The sequence below is a fragment of the Neofelis nebulosa genome, chromosome 1, assembly GCF_028018385.1.
Source record: "Neofelis nebulosa isolate mNeoNeb1 chromosome 1, mNeoNeb1.pri, whole genome shotgun sequence".
Classification (NCBI taxonomy): domain Eukaryota; kingdom Metazoa; phylum Chordata; class Mammalia; order Carnivora; family Felidae; genus Neofelis; species Neofelis nebulosa.
This window is the reverse complement of record NC_080782.1, coordinates 174,972,683-174,991,795: the sequence shown is the minus strand read 5'-3', so window position 1 is coordinate 174,991,795 and position 19,113 is coordinate 174,972,683. Positions and strand designations below refer to the sequence as shown.

The following is a 19,113-nucleotide window of genomic DNA, read 5'->3' as shown; positions in this document are numbered from 1 at the left end:
AGGTGAAACTGAGTAGATGAAAATGAAGAAAATACTGGCCCTATAAAAACAGCTCTGTGCCCTGTACTGGCAGAAGTATCATACTGGGGTCATCCAAGGGAGGTAGAAACTTCCTGGGGAAACTGCCCTCCCCTGGGGCTTTCGGCCTTTCCTATAAGCAAAGCATAGATATGTGCCTAAAACATACGTGCATAATTCTTTTTTTTAAGTTTATTTATTTATTTTGAGAGACACCACCAGCAGGGCATGGGCAGAGAGAGAGAATCCCAAGCAGGAACCGAGCTGTAGGCAGGAGTCCATGCAGGACTCGAAGTCACGAACCAGGAGATCATGAACTGAGCCGAAATAAAGAGTCGGATGCCCAACCAACTGAGCCACCCAGGTGCCCCCTTCCATAATTCTTAAACTATAGCTTGATACATGTATCATCCATTTATCTCCCTGAAATGCAAGGGCCTCACCTACTGATTTTGAAAGCTTGCAATCTCCTCCTAACAGGATAGCTCCTGGGGCTGGGAGTGGTCATCATGCTGTTCTAATACATGGAGAGGTGCTGAGAGTGGCCTACTTTGGTTATTCCCTTCAATTATTAGTTTGATGTATTAAAATTCAACCATATTTATAAAATGTACTCAGTCACTTTAATTGGATTTGTGAGAATGTATGATTTATGAAACATCACATAGATCCTTCCGGCTAATACTGGGCTTAACTATTACTTATTACTGTGATTTCTTTCCTTTCTTCGCTTCATATGTATATGCATTGCAAATCTCTGTGTCTAGAGTTTCTCAAAGATAGGAACAATTCATTTTTCATCTCTGTATTCACTTGGGCCTAGCATCATCATACCAGGCATATGGTAGAAATCAATAATTTATATTCCTAGGGCATGGCAGTTTTGGCATCAGGCTAAGTAGATTCAAATCTTGGATATTCCCCAACCGTGTGACCTGGGGCAAGTAACTTAACCTTTCTGAGCCTTAGTTTCCGCACCTGCAAAATGGGGATAAAAATGAGACCTACTGCAGAGGCTTACTATGAGCATGAACAAGATCATTCATACAGAGCGCTTAACACCATGCTTGGCATGTCATAAGCATCCACTAAACATAATTTTCATGATTATATGAACATGTGAGATTAGCGCAGTGATTGAGAGCAGTGGCTCAAGGGTCACGCTGCCTGGGTTGAACTCCTGGTTCTACCTCTTGCTACTTAGACGGCCCATGACAAGGTCATTAATCTCCCCAGGACTCAGTTGTCCCATCTGTCACAAGGAGGTATTACCAGTACTTCCGTGTCTCATAGATCTGTCTGAGACAATGCGTGTGAGCACTTAGCACAGTGCCTAGCATGGATATAATAACTTTATTATGTACATTTATATTATGATAACTATTATAGTAATAATAATAATGATAATAATAGTATATATCTACATTCACTAAATGTTTCCAAGTATTTTTATCATGAAAGTATTTATCTTTTTTTAAAAAAAAAACATTAGGCTCTCAAATAATAAATTGATTCAGTTTATACATAAATCTGACCAGCAGTTTCTGGACTATCAGAAGCTTAAGTATCCAACCAGTAGCAAAAGACAGGGAACATTTGGGGTTTGCTGAAAGAAAATACTTCTTCCATAAACTGGGTATGGGGAGGACCCAGGAGGGAGAGGGAGTAATGTCATATCTCAATGTTTGGCTAGATCTGACCGGAAGGGACCCCAGGCTCTGAAGACAGTTCTGCCCATTGGATCGAAGAGATGCTTCCCATGAACCCAAGAGTTCTGTCTCAAAGATTCTACCCTCCTCCGTACATTTTGGAGAAACATTGAGCAGCAGGGAGCTTGAGAAAAATTAGCAGGGTGTCTGTCTACTGAGGCTGGGTTACAGTGAGGGTAAATCAGGAAAATGATCCTTGGTGGGTCTGTGGATGGGGAGCCGCTGTCCCTAGTGGACCACAGGCCCCAAACTGGGAGCAGAGTTTTCCAGATGCAGAGGCCAAGCAAAGCTCCGGTCAGGGAAGGAGCCTGAATGGAGGCAGTTTCTCAGGCCTGGAACCGGGAGGTGAAGGGAGAAAGCCTGTGTTACCCTATCTAGCATGAGAGAGCGAGGTCGCCCAGTGAGTGAACAAGGTCGAAAGGAAGACAGAAAGTTGGAACTTGGGCCAGAACAGCCATGCTGCCATCAAAACTGGGGAGGCTGAGTCGTTATCAGCCAGGGCAAAGACCTAGTCTCAGTTCAGGATTTGTCTTAGGAACCTGGGAAAGAATGAACAGGTCAGGAGCTCAGAAGGGCGGGAATAACAGGAAACCTGAGCGGAACACAGCAGGCCTCTCCTTTGTACCCTCTTCTCTACCATCTATCCTCGGTGCATCAAACTGCCTGTGAAGGTGGCCTCACCTCCTGAGACCACAGAAATGCATATCGACCTTTGTAAAAGCAACTTCAAAATGCCAGCCAAATTTACACATTTTCTTTGACTTCCCTCCTGCTTCACTGAATGACTCTCCCCCCACCACCCCCACTCCATGCAATTTTAATATCAAGGACAATTTTTATCAAGTCTTTCTCTGTAATCAGGATATAAAAATTATCCCAACATTTCTCTTTGAAAATGGATCTTCAGAGACTCAGTAGGCCTTTATGCATTACTAATGAGTTCTTTAGTGAAACATTTTGTCTTTTACTAAAATAAATCTCTCCTATTAAATCTTCCATGTGAAAAATCTGATAGCATTTAAGCTGGCTAGGTTGACTTGTAGAAAATCATTGTGCTTGGGAAGGATTTAGGAGTTGTTACAGTTTGTTTTTGATCAGGCAAGGGGATCTTGTTAGCCGAGTTCATGAAAAAAAGTTAGAAGACACATTCACAGACCCAAATCTTTGTGTTAGGAGATAGCAGGGTGTTTTGCTGGTAAAGGCTCCGGTCTCATGACACACTACATAATCTAGCATTTCTTAGGGGTGACCGTATTAGTTTGCTCAGACCGCTCAACCAAGTACCCCAAATAGGTGGCTTAGAATAACAGAGATGTATTCTGTCACAGTTTTGGAAGCTACAAGTCTGAAATTGAGGAGCATGTCCTTGATGTGTGGCAGGGCCATGCTTCCTCTGAAGAACTAGGGAAGCATCTATTCCAGGTCTCTCTCCCAGCTTCTGGTCATTTCAGATGCTCCTTGGCTTAGAGATGGCCGGCTTCTCCCTGTGTCTGCATCATCTTCCCCCTGTGCATGTGTCTCTCTGTGTCTGAATTTCTCCTTCTCATAAGGACGCTAGTCTAAGTGGGGTACAGCCCACCCTGATGACCTCATCGTAACCTAATTACCTCTGTAAAGACCCTATCTCCAAATAAAGTCACATTCTAGGTACAGGGGCTTAAGACACCAATGTACCCTTCTGGGATGACACAATGCACTCTGTAACATTGACCATCCAGTGTCACCTCCCTGATGTCTGTTGCCACACGAGGCTGCTAATTCTGTCCTAAACACAGCTCTCGTATGTTGAGCCAAAAAACTGTTAACCGTAGTTCTTCCACTGACCTCCAGGGACAGTGGAGAGGGCACACTTTTTAGTAACTTGGGACCAGAATTTAGTCCTGGCTGACTCTGACCCGGCGTTGGATAGCACCTTCAAACCTTCCGAGCCTCCTTTATTTTCCTTACCTTTAAATTAGGGGGCCAGATCACAAGAATGTTATGAAGCTGTAAGAAGCTACTGGGTCTCAAGAATGTTTTTGAAGGTGTGATACAAATGTTCCTATTGGACTTCAAGTTTCCTAATAGGGGCTCCGCAGAGAGCGGCCTTGGTCGCCCAGCTCTGCCATTACTCCCTGTGTGACTTTGGGAAGTTATTTACCCCTCTGGGCCTCCCTTTCATCCCAGAAGACGAGAACATGAACAGCACCTCTGTTCAGATCTTGTATTGAAGATTAGAATGTAATCTACAAAAAGCTGCCTGGTACATGATACGCGCGCGCGCTCTTATGTAAGCCTCAGCTATTTTTATGGAGGGTGGGACCACGTCTTAGTACCCTGTGTGTAATTCCAGCCCAGCTTCTGGCATAGAGCAGATGCTCTACAAAATGTTTGTCGAGTGAATAAAGGAACAAAGGCATGTGGCTCTGCCCGCAGGGCACAGCCTGGATAAGCCCCACACCTGTGGACAAGCCGCTATACCTACACCTGCCCAGGCTGGTTTTTTTTTTTTTTTTTTTTTTTTTCTGAACAAAGTGCCGCTTCCTTCTGCTGCAGTTTGGCTTGCAGGCCAGTTCCCCGCCACCAAGTAACGCAGACCAGCCCGAGAGAAGTGTTCTCTGCTTGTGTTGCTAAAAACGAACGCACTCTTGAAAGGGCCCCCTAGCTTTCCCATCTTCTTCCACGGCTTCTTCCCCCAGTCTTCCTCTTTCCCCTGCTGTCTTTTCTCATCTTCCCTTGCTGCCCACCGCTTCCTTAGGCTCAGACCATTCCTCACCCACCCCGCCCCCACCTCCTCCTGGCAGCCCTCCCAGCCCGAATACCAGCAACCAGGGCACTCCAGCTTTGTCACAAGTATATTTATAATCAGGTGTGATATGCGCGATATTTTAAAATAAATACCTCCCAGGTGGGTAGCCACCAGTCAGTGGCACCAGAGCTGGCTCAGGGAGGCCCCCTGCTGTGCAGGATTTAACACTTCCATTGCTGGGATGGGGGGGCGGGGGTGGTGGGGGGAGGTGCTAGGATTGGGGGGGGGGGATGGCTGGAGTGACCAGAGGAGTGAACAGCAGTGGGACAGCAGCTGCTTTTTAAATGGGACAGAAGTACTTCTAGCATTTTGATAAATAGCACAGCTATACAGGAGCATACCCCCTAAACATCAGCCATTAGGGCTGATGGTCTCTTTGTGTCTAAATTCCAGGAAGGCCTCCGAGGGGGTAGGTGATTCACTACTCACTTTACAAATCAGACTGGAAAAGTCTGTAGGAAAATGAAGATGTATAATAACGTTTTATGCCTTTGGATAGATGTCACTTATTTTTAAAAAATGGCCAGCTTCTGGAATTGCTGATAAAAATGGCAGCCAGTGTTTACTGAGCATTTACTTTGCTCCAGGTGCTGCTCGAAGGCCTTTCTAAGGCCTCAGGAATGTAACTCCCACAGAGTGGTTGTGAATTAGTCTGGCTTGTTTTAATTTGCCCCTTCCACATACATCCAACTAGAGAATCTGATAAAGATCTTAGTTTGGATGTGAAATGTCCCTTCCTTTAGAGCGATCCCTGGGCCCTAAACTAGTTGGGGCTCCCTACAGTATGTCCACACAGCACCCCTGAATTCCTCCTGTCAGGGCATGGGTCACTCTTGTGTTAGTTGCCCATTTCGTATCACAGGGCTTGGCACATAGAAGGGGCTCGAGAAGATTTATCAAAAAGAAGAAAGGGCAATCATTGGACAACGTGCACTCTCTCTAAGAGTCCCTGTACTGCAGATATTTGCAGGAGAGGTATAATAAATAGACTAGAAAGGTGTGCCCTTCCCCACAGGAAAAATGCTACTGCTGTGATATTAATATTTCATACAGCTTCTGTTTCACCCATGGCCATTGTAATACACGTTAGCCTATCTAAACACCATGGAACTAAACAACCACTAGACTGGTTTTGTGTTATGTTATTTTATCACAGTTCACACTAACCAATGTACCTCTGTGACAAAAGACAGTTGTCTTCAATTAAACAAAATAATTTTCAAATAAGGCATCTGATGCCCAGATATTAGTTTCCTTACATCTCTCGAGAACACGGGGGCAGTTTTTAGTCTCATTGATGTCTCTTAATTGGCACATTTTCAGTTAGCATATGAACTGAAAAGACCAGTAAAAACAGGGTGTGGCTCCTTAATTAAAACTGACAAACAGCTCTTTCCAAATACATGACAAAAATGGTACCAGAAAACTAAAGCTGCACAGGCAACCACAATCCATTTAAGAAAATAAAAATTTCAACGTGCTTTGAAATGGCAAGCTACAAATAACCCTCTTTGTCTCTCTTCCTCGTTCATCACTTTTTATGTTTTGCCTACTTAAAATGGTTACAAAATTAGGTCTTTTCTGACTTTTTTTTTTTAATGTTTGTTTATCTGAGAGAGAGAGAGAGATAGAGAGAGAGAGAGCAAGCAGGGGAAGGACAGAGAAAGAGGGAGACATAGAATCCGAAGTAGGCTCCAGGCTCTGAGCTGTCAGCACAGAGCCCAGTGTGGGGCTTGAACCCATGAGCTGTGTGATCATGACCTGAGCTGAAGTCGGATGCTTAATTGACCGAGCCACCCAGGTGCCCCACAAAATTAGGCTTTAATGGCACTTACCAATAGTGCTTGAAGGAATAAGGCAGTTGTCACAATGAAGGAAACCATCAACAAAACAAAAAAAGCAACCTACTGAATGGGACAAGATATTTGTAAATAATGATACATCCAATAAGGAGTTAATATCCAAAATATATAAGGAACTTACAGAACTCAACACCAAAATAATAATAATCATTATCATCATCATCATCATCCAATTTAAGAAATGAGCAGAGGACCTGAATAGGTATTTTTTCTATAGAAGACATCCAGATGGCCAACAGACACAAAAAGATGCTCAACATCAGTCATCATCAGGGAAGTGCAAATCAAAACAACAATGAACTATCACCTCACACCTGTCAGAATAGCTAAAATCAAAAGCACAAGAAACAACAGGTGTCGGTTAGGATGTAGAGAAAAGGAACCCTCTTATACTGTTGGTGAGAATGCAAACTGGAACAGCCACTGTGGAAAACTGTATGGAGGTTCCCCCCCCAAAATTAAAAACAGAATTACCATATGATCCAATAATTCTACTACTGGGTTTTTGCCCAAAGAAAGCAAATACATGAATTCAAAAAGATAAATGCACCCCTGTGTTCGTTGCAGCATTATTTATAGTAGCCAAGATACGGAAGCAGCCCAAGTGTCCATCCATAGATGAATGGCTGAAGAAGATGTGTCTGTGTGTAATGGAATATTACTGAGCCGTAAAAAAAGAATGCCATCTTGCCATTTGCAACAACATGGATGTACTGAGAGGGAAAAATGCCATGTAAAATAAGTCAGAGGAAAACAAATAGGGTATGATTTCACCGATATGTGGAAGTCAAGAAACAGAACAAAGGCAGAAAGAAAAAAAGCGACAAACAAAAAACAGATTCTTGAATACAGAGAACAGACTGGTGATTGCCAGAGGGGAGGTGAGTGGGGTGATGGGTGAAATAGATAAGGGGGATTAAGAGCACTAAGTATGTATCAAATTGTTGAATCACTACAGTGTCCACCTGAAACTAATATAACACTGTATGTTAATTATACTTCCATTGAAAAATTAAAAATACAAACAAAGAACAGGGCAGTTGCACTGGCATAATGGAGCCTGAGTCACAAATCTATTTACGAGACACTGGGGATGGCCCTAAGGTCTTCCCAGCCCTCTATTCATAATAAAAGGTCCTAAATGCATATCTAAAGATGGGAAGACTCAGAAGCATTTGAAGCACTCTCTAAGGAAGGTAAAAAGCATTAGCACTGGGGGAGAGCTCTGAATATCACCCCACCGGTGCAGCAGTGGAAGGACAGGCAATGCCAGTTTCTGGAAAGAAAATGCTACCATCACCACCTTTACTTGGGCCAGCCATCTACCCAGTGAGATTCAGGCTTCCTCATTCCTCCTCCTCCTCCCAGCTCGTAGCTGTGCAAAGGCGGGTAAAATTGGAGGTGTTGGTAGCTGCCTATCAGCATTTGTGATTTTCCCTCGTTTCCCCATCTGGCTACTTTCTCCAGCCTTCCTTCTATCTTCCCACACGTTTCCTCCATACTGTGGGAGCGAGAGATAAAGGAACACTCCCTAGAAAAGAGAAGATCAGATCATAAATATTCCCTTTTTAATCTGTCTTTAATAAGGGCAATGTTTTATGCTCTTTACCAAAAGAGAATTGCATATATGGACCATAAAAGGTAGATTGTAATACAAATTGAACTAAATCACTAATAAACAGAAAGTACTTATTTTAAATTCATTCATAATATTGATGATCTGGGCAACTGCTCATTTTGATGGAAGTTCTGGTTATCATTTGCTTGTAGCGATTCCCTGAATTCAGTTTCCTCTAATTCCAAAGTCTTTATGGGGTTGTATTTTATTTGCTCTATTATCTAGTTGGAACTAATAATACAAGGAGCTCATGTGGTTCAATTAGTTTATTTAAATTCAAAAGAAGCTTAAAAGCCTAATCTGTCACTTGCCTTAGAGTACAGCTATTTCAGCCGCATAGTTAACGTTATAAATTAGGCCCTGATGTGAATAACCGTTTTATTCCCCTACACTTTTACTTGCCCATATCCTTCCGGAAATGTGCTGCAGAAGGAAGAAAAGGTTTAGGCCAAATGTTAAACTCAGCCTCTTGCCACCTGACAGAGACCCATAAAAATGATGGCCCAATATAAATATCAATGAAGACCTTTATTTTTCCCCACTTTGAAAAAAACCTTGAAAGGGTCTGAAATTGTAGGGAAACGGAGGCGGCGGGTGGGTCGTCAGGCCAGTTCAGTCACTTGGAAACGTCTGCTGGACATCTTCTATGCACAAGAACCAAACGGTGGTCTGACTGAATTTCTCACTTTCAAGCTGTGTACCACTGTAGGTACTTAATAAATCCTCCTAGACTTAATCAGCTTGACTTAATTTGCCACTTCTGTTGGCGCATCTCGTGCCTTGTCTGTCACATAGACTTCTCAACTATTCTCGAACACGTTGGAGCTGTTGCCAACAGAAGTCCCTGGTGTCACTCTTTACTGTAACTGTTGCTGTACGTAGTTTTCCCCTTTCACTAGATTAGGGACATTTGCGAGGAAATAGATGTGGAATAGACAATGCATAGAAAAGTACGATGTTTCCAGAGCAACTTCTGCTATCTCTCCAGCTGTCACAACCATCAGAAGGGGTTGAGATATGGGAATACGATGGCCCCCATTTGAACAGATGAAAAAATGGAGACACAGACCATTATGATGATTTGTAAAAGTTAGTATAGCCATTTGGGGATGAAGCCACAACCAGAATGTCAGGATTTTCCCACTATAATGCATATTTGCTTTTGATTCTAGATTAGTCATGCCATGTCAATCAGCCCTGGCAAGTTTCAGCAGGAAAAATACCAAAGAAAAACAGATCTGAGGCTCTTCTGAAGACAGAAATGGCCTGTGCTGGCCATTGTTCTGTGACAACAAGAATAACAAAGGGTTGAAGAGCTTGGGAGACAGGCCAGAGAGAAGCAAGGGATGGAGAGACGAAAGTAGGATTAGTGAAGTTGTTTTTAATTCCATTTATCTTTATCTACTGCGCAATGACGGTGTTAACAGTAATAGTAATGATAAGGGTGAGGATGAGGCTGAAAATAATAAGAGTAATCATATCAAAAACTTATGGAGGGCTTGCTAGGTGCCAGAAACTGTTCACACACTTTACAGGCATCAACTCATAATCTTTACTGAAAGTCTAGAGGTAGAACTATTGTTATGTCTGTTTTGCGGATGTGGCGACTGGAGGCCACCAAGCCCCGTGGCAAGAAGAGCAAAGCTGGATTTGGGGCCAAAGTAGTTCAGGAAAGAGTCTGTTCCCTTTACCACTGGTTCAAACGGCTCCTCCAAAAGGGTTTCCGAGACAGAACGGGTCTCAGGAGTGTCACTCCAGGACGAGCATCTGTCGTCACATCAGGGTTCCATTAAGCCAGCCTCACGCGTGTGGAATGCAAGGGAATCCGAGAGCCTCTCTCACGGCCAGCCTTGGGGTCCAAGGCAGACCCCTGGACTCAGAGTATCCCCGCAGGCCAGTCTCAGAGCACATGCCGTCTCCCCTCGATGGTTAGAGTCAGCCCTTGCCATTCTACAGCTGGCCGCTCACTGGAAAATACCACCATATGCTGAAAGCAGGGCGTGGCCAGGACCCAACTGGAAGAGGCAGAATTCAGTAGGTCAGACTGTGTTTCCCGAACCTCCCCTGGAATGATTCCCCCCGAAAAGGATCTTTTTAGAGTCTGCGGATCCGTGGCTCAGCCCACACCAAGACACGATTCCAATTATCCCCAAGTGATATGTACAGTAGGGAACCTAGTAACTGTTTGAATTGTTATATATAAAATCCATAGCTTTCCCATGGAAAACTAATGGGACGTGTTCTGTGAGCTATTCCTGTGGGCAAAAACTCCTATTGTTAATCCCTTTAACAATCTCCTAATTAATCTGTTTTCTTTTTGGCTTCCATATTTTAATTGACTTTTTCAATTAGGAGCATATTAGAAAAAGATTCTAAAAATTACTTGTTTTAAAATAAGCATTTAGAAAATCTCATTTTCCAGTTACACTTTCTCCCCCCCCTCACACCGACCTGATTCTGAAATCTTTTCTTAGCCAAGGCTGCGTTTATTCGATCCCACGCCATGTAATGTAATGGCCGTGTAATTCTGATGGCTCCAATCTGTTGTTCTGCCAAATTACAGATTATAGTTATTTAGCATCTTTCCCCATTCTGCTGAGAATCAACACAGATACTCTGTATTAGAATCTTCCACGGTCACTTACTTTAATAAACTTAATTTGGCTTGAAATTTTGACTCGCGACTCCCTAATCTAAATATTCCTGGAATAGAGATTATTGTGAAGGTAAAATAAACTGTACAAACCCCACGTAGACTCTGTCAGAATCTGCTATTCTTTTAAAATAAGCTGTCTCCAGACAATGCAAACCATAATAAAATTAAAGAAAGTAGTAAACAAAAAGTATAAAATGCAATAATCACGGTGAGATTCTGCATGTAGCTAGTATAAAACCATGCTACTCTCCTGCTTAAAAACTCCGGGGCAATGAAGTTCAGACCCCTTAACATGGCTCCATTTGCTGCCTGTTTTGTAAAGGTTCTCACTCCTGCTCCAACCCACACCCGCTCCTGTACTCCAGCCTTGGGAAACCACGCAAGCCCCTTCCCCCACCCCACCCACCCCATGTGCATTCATCTCGCACATTCTCTTCCTCTGGTTCTCCTTTTGTATTCTCTCCCCTCAACACACACACACACACACACACACACACGCACGCACACACACACACCAGGCACCACTCACTCCTTTGCCTCATTCCTTCTCAAATCCTTTGGGTCTCAGTGTAAATGTCACTTCTTCAGCGTCCTTCCCTGACCCACTTGTCTCAATTTTGACCATCTCCCACTATCCTGTCTCAGCGTTCTCCTCAGAACACGTATCACAATCTGTAGTTATACATTCATGGGTGTCGTTATTTGGTTAGTACCCCTGTTCACCCCTAGACTGCAGGCGTTAGGAAGGTAGGCAGGGTGTTGTGCTTACCACAATGTCTGGCACACACATAGTAGGATCTCAATAAGTATTTGTTGAATGAATGAATGAGACCCAAGCTTGAAAGTACACGAAGAACAATGGTGAATGTGATCCAGACCACTTATGGTTTCCATACGACCTGAAGCTAATGTCTCAGGAGCTTTGATCCCCACATCAGCCCCTCCTATGGGCCCATCTGCCTGCCTTTGCCTGGGCTCCTGCAGTTTATTTCCCTAAGACTCTTCACACAGACTCTGCAATGGCATCCTCGGATCTCCATCCCACAGAAGCCGAACGGTCCCCTTCTCTAGAGGCTGCACCCTACCTCTCTCATTTCCCCCAGAAACAGTGTTTAACCTAGAACTAAAAAGGAGGAAGAGTTGAAACAAAACAAAGCAAAAAAACATCCTAGCGGTCACAGGAAGACTTTTCCAAGACATTTTTATCTTTATTTCTTGGACTAAAATCAGGAGACATTACTTTTGACACTTCTGTTGTGTTTCACAATGACAAACAAAGACACTTTACATTTCTGCACGCTGCCCTCTCCCATTCGGTTATGACAACTTGCTGTGATAATCAACAGTTTTTGTGCGATGATGCGTATCCCACGAATCGTATGCCTTAACAAAAACTTCCTTACAAATTGTTTACTGTGTCAAATAGCTCGTTATGTTTTGACAGTAGCTTTTCCTTTAGGATTTTAGAGTCCTGTAGGATCCTTTACTAAGATTCTGCCTGGATTTTCCCAGTTCTTGAGTTAGTATGCCCCAAACATCCATGGTGGAACACGCTTCCAACTATTTACGCTAGATTGAACTACAGTGCAGGGGTGTGTCTTTAAGTATGGGCACTTGCAGAAATACCCTGTAGAACTGAAAATAGTTTTAAATATAAAATACTTGAATAAGCATAATTAAGTAGCTTTCATCAAGTTTTTAAGTAAAACTCTATTCTACGGAAGAACCAAAAAGCCAGTACAATTAAATGTGATCCATACTTATTGTAAATAAAATGCCATATGTAAATATTTTCTCTTTTTTGGTAATATTAACAACATTTACTCAACGCTTACCATGTACTAGGAAGATGTACCTCTAAACCTTGTGCATATATTAATTTATTTAATCCCACAACAGCCCTTAGAGGAAAACACAATAGTTTTTATTGTACAGCTTTAAAAAAACCGATGCACAAGAAATTCAAGTAATTTGCTCAAAGTTACGCAGTGAGGAGGGACAGAACCAAGTTATGCGCCCAGGAGTCTGCCTCCAGAGCCTGTGAGCTTAACCATTTCTTTATCCCCCTACCGAAGGACAGACCACTATCAAGGAATGGACCAAGGCAAATAATCTTTTCTATTGCCAAATTCTCATGTATATTTTACTATATGTTAAATTGTGTTATGCATTCTTACTATTATATTATATATATGTGCCCATGTTATTTTATCAAGGGTAACACTAGATTTTAATCTTTCCTAGATTTTAACTATTGCCAATAACTAGTTTGGTATAGTGATGCAATTGAGTCAGGAAGACCTGAATTTCGAATCCAGCTCTACCACTTACCCATTAGATGACCTTGGGAAAGTTCCTTAATTATTTCTGAACCCCTTTGTTATTTTGTAAGATGGGGATCATGATAGCTGTGGTAAGGGGAAAATGAGATAACCGTGTAGAAATTGCCTGGCACGTGGGTGATCAATAATACGCCTTATTCCGAATGTGTAAATGAGAACACTAGGAAATTACATTAATTCTCATGAAGAAGAAGGTCCCATCAATAAATTACTAATTTGATGTTGTAAATCATGTTCTCTCGGCTGAAAATGGTTTATACCATTCCTTAAGTGTCCCGGCTGTATCAAAAGATAATAGCATTTACAAGAAAACCATATTTTTCTAGCCTAATCGAAATTTTTACATGTAGCTACAAAGGATTACATTAGAAGACCAGTGGATCAAATGGACAATTAGATGAATGAGCAACACCGAAGAGCCAAATTGGTAGAAGTGTAGACATGTCACAAATTCTTTCACCATTCCATGGAACCCTACTTTCCCGAATCCCCCGCATTGGGCCCAGCCGTTATGTCTGTGCACACAGGCCTGTAAAGGTACTCTGTATACCTGAGCCTTGCTGGGGTCAGCCTCCAGGTCAAATGATTGTGCTGAAAGAGTGTGGATTGAGGTTGTCGCAGAGGAGCCTGAGGTGCGTTATCTTCTGTACGAGAAATATCGTTCTGTTTAATCCGCCTCCACCCCTGCCGATGGGCAGCAGCTACGTCGTGTATCCCATGAACCACCTCCCATCACAGATGATAGGAGTGTATGTGGGCCCTTGGCAGAGAGGCAGCCAATGCAGAGACTGGCCACACGTCTGTGTTGTAGGAGCTGGCCCGATACGAATGCCTCTTCGGGACTGGATTTTAGCAAACAGAAACTTGCAGGCAGTTGTCAAGGAGGACAGAAAGGGAAATAAAGAGAAACCTAAAGCAAGTTGGTAGGGCTGGAGGGACCCTGGGACATCACAAAACAAAAAGCGAAGTGAAGTGAGGATAAAAACTATCCCCCAGAATTGCAAACAAAAGGAGATGGAGAGAGAAAGAAAGGGATTCCTAGACCACTTTGATTTACATTCTCTTTCATTGTGGTTTCAGTCTATCTGTCTTCACAATAGACCTTCCAATAGTTGACCGGGGATGGCAATTTCACACATAGGAAGCTGCATGACAACATTCACAATATGAGCCTGAGACCAAAGGGACACACTGACATATAACCATTGTTATAGAATTTTATTGGCAGAAATGTGACCAATTCCCTCTGATGTCCCCAGTACCTGACTATGTCTTACACTCAGTGGGTGACACAACCTTTAATGCTGCTAATAGTAGAGCCTGAGGACAGCGTTGGTTGATGACCACAGACCACTAGGACTGAGCCCACGACCGACATCTGCCCCCTCTCCACTGCGGTGGGGAAAGGCTCAGACCGGAGAGGGAGCCAACACAGCCAAAAGTGCAGCCGGAATTAGTGGGAGACAGAGTGAGAACTCCAGATGTGTAGAATTAGGATGACTATAAACAAATTTGTTTCTCCAGATCCACCAAGCTTGCTGTTTAAAATTATTTTTATATCTGGTAAACAAAGCCATATTCTCTTGGTTGCAAATAGACTAATTCTTTAGGGAATGATAATACTCATACCAGGTGGCTCTTGTAAAGAAGAAAAGAGTATTTGCCCTTCTTTCTCCAGAAATTGCATGAGTCACACGTTAACATGATTGTCTCGATCGGTACTTCTGGAAACTTGGGAACTCAGTATGAACCCTGCATCAGCGATTACTCTCCAAGACGGGTTTTATGCACACCTGCCACCCAATTATTATTTTTTGTTGTTGTTGTTGGGCCAACTTTAACATCCAAATGTTACTTTAGCCATAAGCACTCTTCGGACACTACATTTGATACAGTCGTCATGGGAGCAGGGCAGGGCCATGGGGTAACCACTTTTGTGTACCAAACGAATTAGCCGCAGGTAATGATCTGAGTTTATGCCTGGAGATTTCATTAATGCATCGATTCCTAAGAAATGTCCACTCCTATACTTCCATTGCATCTCCTTTAATGATTTGAATTAGGGATATCTTCAGCCAATGTGGAACACACATTTCAAGGAATTAGTATTACTGTCCCCACTGCACACACTCAGTACATGATTATTCATATTTGGTCATGCACAAACCAATGCAGAGCAAGTTCAAAGACTCCTTTTGGTAAGTCCCGATAAATATGTTCCTCTGTTTGCCTTCCACACTGCCTAGGCTAAGGGTCTGCCTTTCCTCCTAGCCCTCACATTCCTTTAGAGTCTGTTGTCAGAGTGGGAATCCGCTAGAAAGAACAACAGAAAAAAAAAATCTCAGGAAGCTTCTCTGCTGAACAGGTTTCAGCAACATTGATAATCACCTAACGCCTGATTCACTCCTCGTATGTTCCAAGTCTGTTGTATGTTCCAACGGGAGGGTGCGTGCATGCGCACACACGCACACACCCACACTCACACACGGGTTCCTTGCCTTTGTATACATGGAGCGATTGTGAAATGGTTGACAGTAGATGAAAACTACTCCTAACAGTCCTAAAACCAAAACATTCGTTTTACAGGGCCGTTGTTCACGAGAAAACTGCAAGTATCTTCATCCTCCAACACATTTAAAAACTCAACTAGAAATTAATGGGAGGAACAATTTGATCCAGCAAAAAACTGCTGCAGCGATGCTTGCCCAGCAGATGCAATTTATGTTTCCAGGAACCCCACTCCATCCAGTGGTGAGTACATCGCATCTAATGATGGGCTTGATGATTAAAGTGTTGGTACGGGCAGCGCCACATTGACCTAAAACGGCCTCGCTCTACTTTGTCTCTGGCTACAATTAAAGCAAATAGCTTTGAAGCTAAATGGTTTCTGAAAATAGGGTTTTTGAAATTATTTAAATGGAAAAAGTGTGTGTGGAAACAGTAGGCAAAGACAGTTTCTAAGCAGTGTCTGGGAAATCTGTGTCCCTCCCAACTCGGGCTCACCAGTAAACTCCACCTTTGAACCATCTTAGAACAGAAAGAGTTCGACGTTTTCATTTAGAGTACGAAGTGATGATCTATGCGAAGAGCAGGTTTCGATGCCTAGCACGTTGTTAGCAATCTAGCAGGTGGACTCTTCCGTTCAATGGCGTCGTTTTAAGGATGAGCCAAGGGAGAAACCCGAGAAGCTGAACCATTTACCCGATGTCTCGCAGCTAATACGCTGTGGGTCGGGCACTGGGGCTCAGACATTGGGAGCAGGGCGCTGTCTGCAGTGTGCTAGGCCTGAAGCCCCACAGCAGCCAGAGAGGAGGCTGCCTTAGCCACCCACACTCCGCTGCCTCTCAGAGGCCTGGGAAGGGTGTGGCGCTATGGCCAGGGCCCCAAGAGTAAATGCTCAAGGGAGTTCAGGCTTTGAATATGTATTGTGCCATATTTTCTCCCTGATTTCAGTGTTTGAAAGTATTTCCTTAAAGGTCTGGAAATTGTTTTAGGAATGAGGCCCTGGGGGAAAGGAGCGCATTGGGCTTCAGTGGAATTCATTTACATCTGTGAATTATTTGTCAAAAACAAGCTAATTTTAAAAAAACACACACACAACAAAGCCAGTAAAGTGAGAGATACTTGCTTTTTTAAAGCAGTACATACACAAAAGACTATTGTTTAAAAATTAGTCTTTATTGTGTGAAAAGTCCGTGTGATTAAAGGCTGCTAAATTAAAAAGGACACTGCAGCTGAGATGTACTTTCTTGAGTGTCTGCGGGATGAGGTGGGGAGGGTGGGAAGGCCCTGGTGAAGGGAGAATCTGGGCAGATCCTTAGCTCTGCTGGTGCTTCTGCTCAAGAATGGTGGACAGGACAAAGTAGCCAGGACCCAGCTCTGCCGGGGGGGGGGGGGGTGGGGGGGGGGGTGAATCCAGGTGCATGGGGATCCAGCAATAATAAGATACAGTCTTTGGGGGGTAGACAGAGTCATGAGAAGGGCGAGGTAAGATTCAGGCACAGGGAATTATGATTTTGAATGAGGCAAGAAATACTGCTTGGAGAAAATCCCAAATAACTGTATCCCAAAGGATGAGTGGTTGGGAGCCTAAATGTAAGGACAACATAGAGTTCTGCATACATTTAACACCAAATATAGGCATTTAAGTGGATCTGTTTAAAACCACACACACGTATAATTTATGGTTCTCTATTGATGTTCGCACATAAATTATTTTATTAAATTACCTAAAGCTAAAATAATTTAGCTTTTCGTCTTGAATAATGTCTGTAGGAATAAATTTGGAACCACCGAGATCAACACAGTCACACAGTATTTTGTGTCTGTCTCACTCGCTTTAATCATTCACTTCTTATTTATTTAGAATTCATAAAGATTGACCCCCCCCCAACAGTGGCAATGTTAATAAGAAAAGCCCATTCCCGTTGTTAGCTGTTAGTTGAAATCATTTTTGAAAGTTATGTTTATGTGTTGTCTCAAGTATTAATTAGAAGTTAATAATCATGATTTGTCTATGAAAAAGACATTTAATATTACATTTAATATTTATATTACATTTCATATTACATTTAAATATTTTAGCAGAGGCTTCTAAATCACAAGAAATCTCAGAATAAAAAGTGTGATAAACTTAAAAATCATCAACTCTACAAATAACTTCAGAATCTCAGGGATGCGTTAGTGACATCATACAGTATAGTAAGCCAAATAATGGCCCTGAAAGGTACGTGGAACCTGTACATGTCACCTCTAAGGAAACCAAGTCGTCTTTGCAGATATGATTAAGTTAGGCATCTTGAGATGGGGCAATCCTCTTGAAATAAATGCAATCACAAGTATCCTTATGAGAAAGAGGCAGAAGGAGAGTTGACACATAGAGACGAGGAGAACAGCAATGTGCCCATAGAGGCAGAGACAAGTGCCGAGGCCACAAACCAAAGAATGCCAGCTGCCACCTGCAGATAGAAGAGACAAGGAATAGATTCTTCCCTGGAGTCTCCAGAGGGAGCATGAAATGCCAATACCTTGATTTGGGCCCAGTGAAACTGACTTCAGACTTCTGGCCCTCAGAACAATCAAAGGATAATTTTGTGTTGTTTTAAGTTGCCAAGTTTGTGGAAATTTCTCAGACCAGCTACAAGAAACTAATACATGCAGGAATTACTTAAGACAAATAAACTGATAAACATGGAGTAGAAGAACCACGCCATTTTTAGGTTTCCTTCTAAGCTAAATTTCTCTTAAAAAAAAAAAATGGTGGATATTTTTTCCACTCCCTCTGACTTCCATCCACCCTAGACCTAATCCATTGACTATCTCACCACCGCCCGCCATATTACTAAACCAGTGGTCACTTTTGCCTTCATTGTGTTCATTTGACCGCTTAGCCATATGCAACATATGTAATCAACCTCTCCTTTGTGGAATGCTCCTTCTTCTTTAATCTGTATTCCTCTTCTGGAAAAGGCTGGAGATGTTGCCCATTATGCTCCTTTGCTGTATGTTGAAGCTGCTCTACATTGAGGTTCCCAGCACTGCACATTTCTTTTATTGACCCTCTCCTTCATGGTTGCATCCATTCCTATGGCTGTAAACCATCTGCAGGCTGAGAACTCCCAAATATGTTTCCAGACCTCTCCTCTGAGACCCAGGCTCGCATATCTAACTTCCTACTGGACTCACCTTTAAATTTCTCCCTGGAACTTGACATGGTTAATTCCAAATTCTTTATCTGACTAAGTTCCCATTTCATTAAATGCAACCAGCAGCTTCAAAACCAAAATTAAGCAGATTCTCTCACATCCAGTTCATCAGCAAGTCCTGTCATATCTGCTTTCAAGTCTATTCCCTTCTCGAACTCCCCAAACTCCCATCTGAGCCACCATCAATCTTTCATTCAAAATACCTTGGAAGCATTTCCTTTCTAATCTCTCAATTTCCATTCTTGCTTTATTCCAGTGTATTCTGCATATGGCAACCAGAGGAATATTTTTAACACATAAATGCATCATACCACTCCCTTACTTAAAACCCTGCAGTGCCTTCCCATTTCATTAGAGACGAAGCCAAATATGTAACCATGACTATGATCTATAATGTCATCTGTGGTCTGGTCCC

At 42.7% G+C, this 19,113-nt stretch overlaps 1 protein-coding gene and 1 long non-coding RNA gene across 12 annotated transcripts in view; one reads left to right on the top strand and one right to left on the bottom strand.

Annotated features, from left to right (window-relative positions):
• LOC131483476 (uncharacterized) overlaps positions 1-19,113 on the bottom strand; it is a 167,263-nt gene that overhangs the window by 51,904 nt on the left and 96,246 nt on the right. The window lies entirely within an intron of this gene.
• MBNL2 (muscleblind like splicing regulator 2) overlaps positions 1-19,113 on the top strand; it is a 158,610-nt gene that overhangs the window by 86,759 nt on the left and 52,738 nt on the right. For all 10 annotated transcript variants that reach the window (XM_058681623.1, XM_058681559.1, XM_058681576.1 and 7 more), the window contains exon 3: positions 15,580-15,744. In XM_058681623.1, coding sequence (XP_058537606.1) covers positions 15,580-15,744 — 165 coding nt within the window. The remainder of the gene's footprint in view (positions 1-15,579; positions 15,745-19,113) is intronic.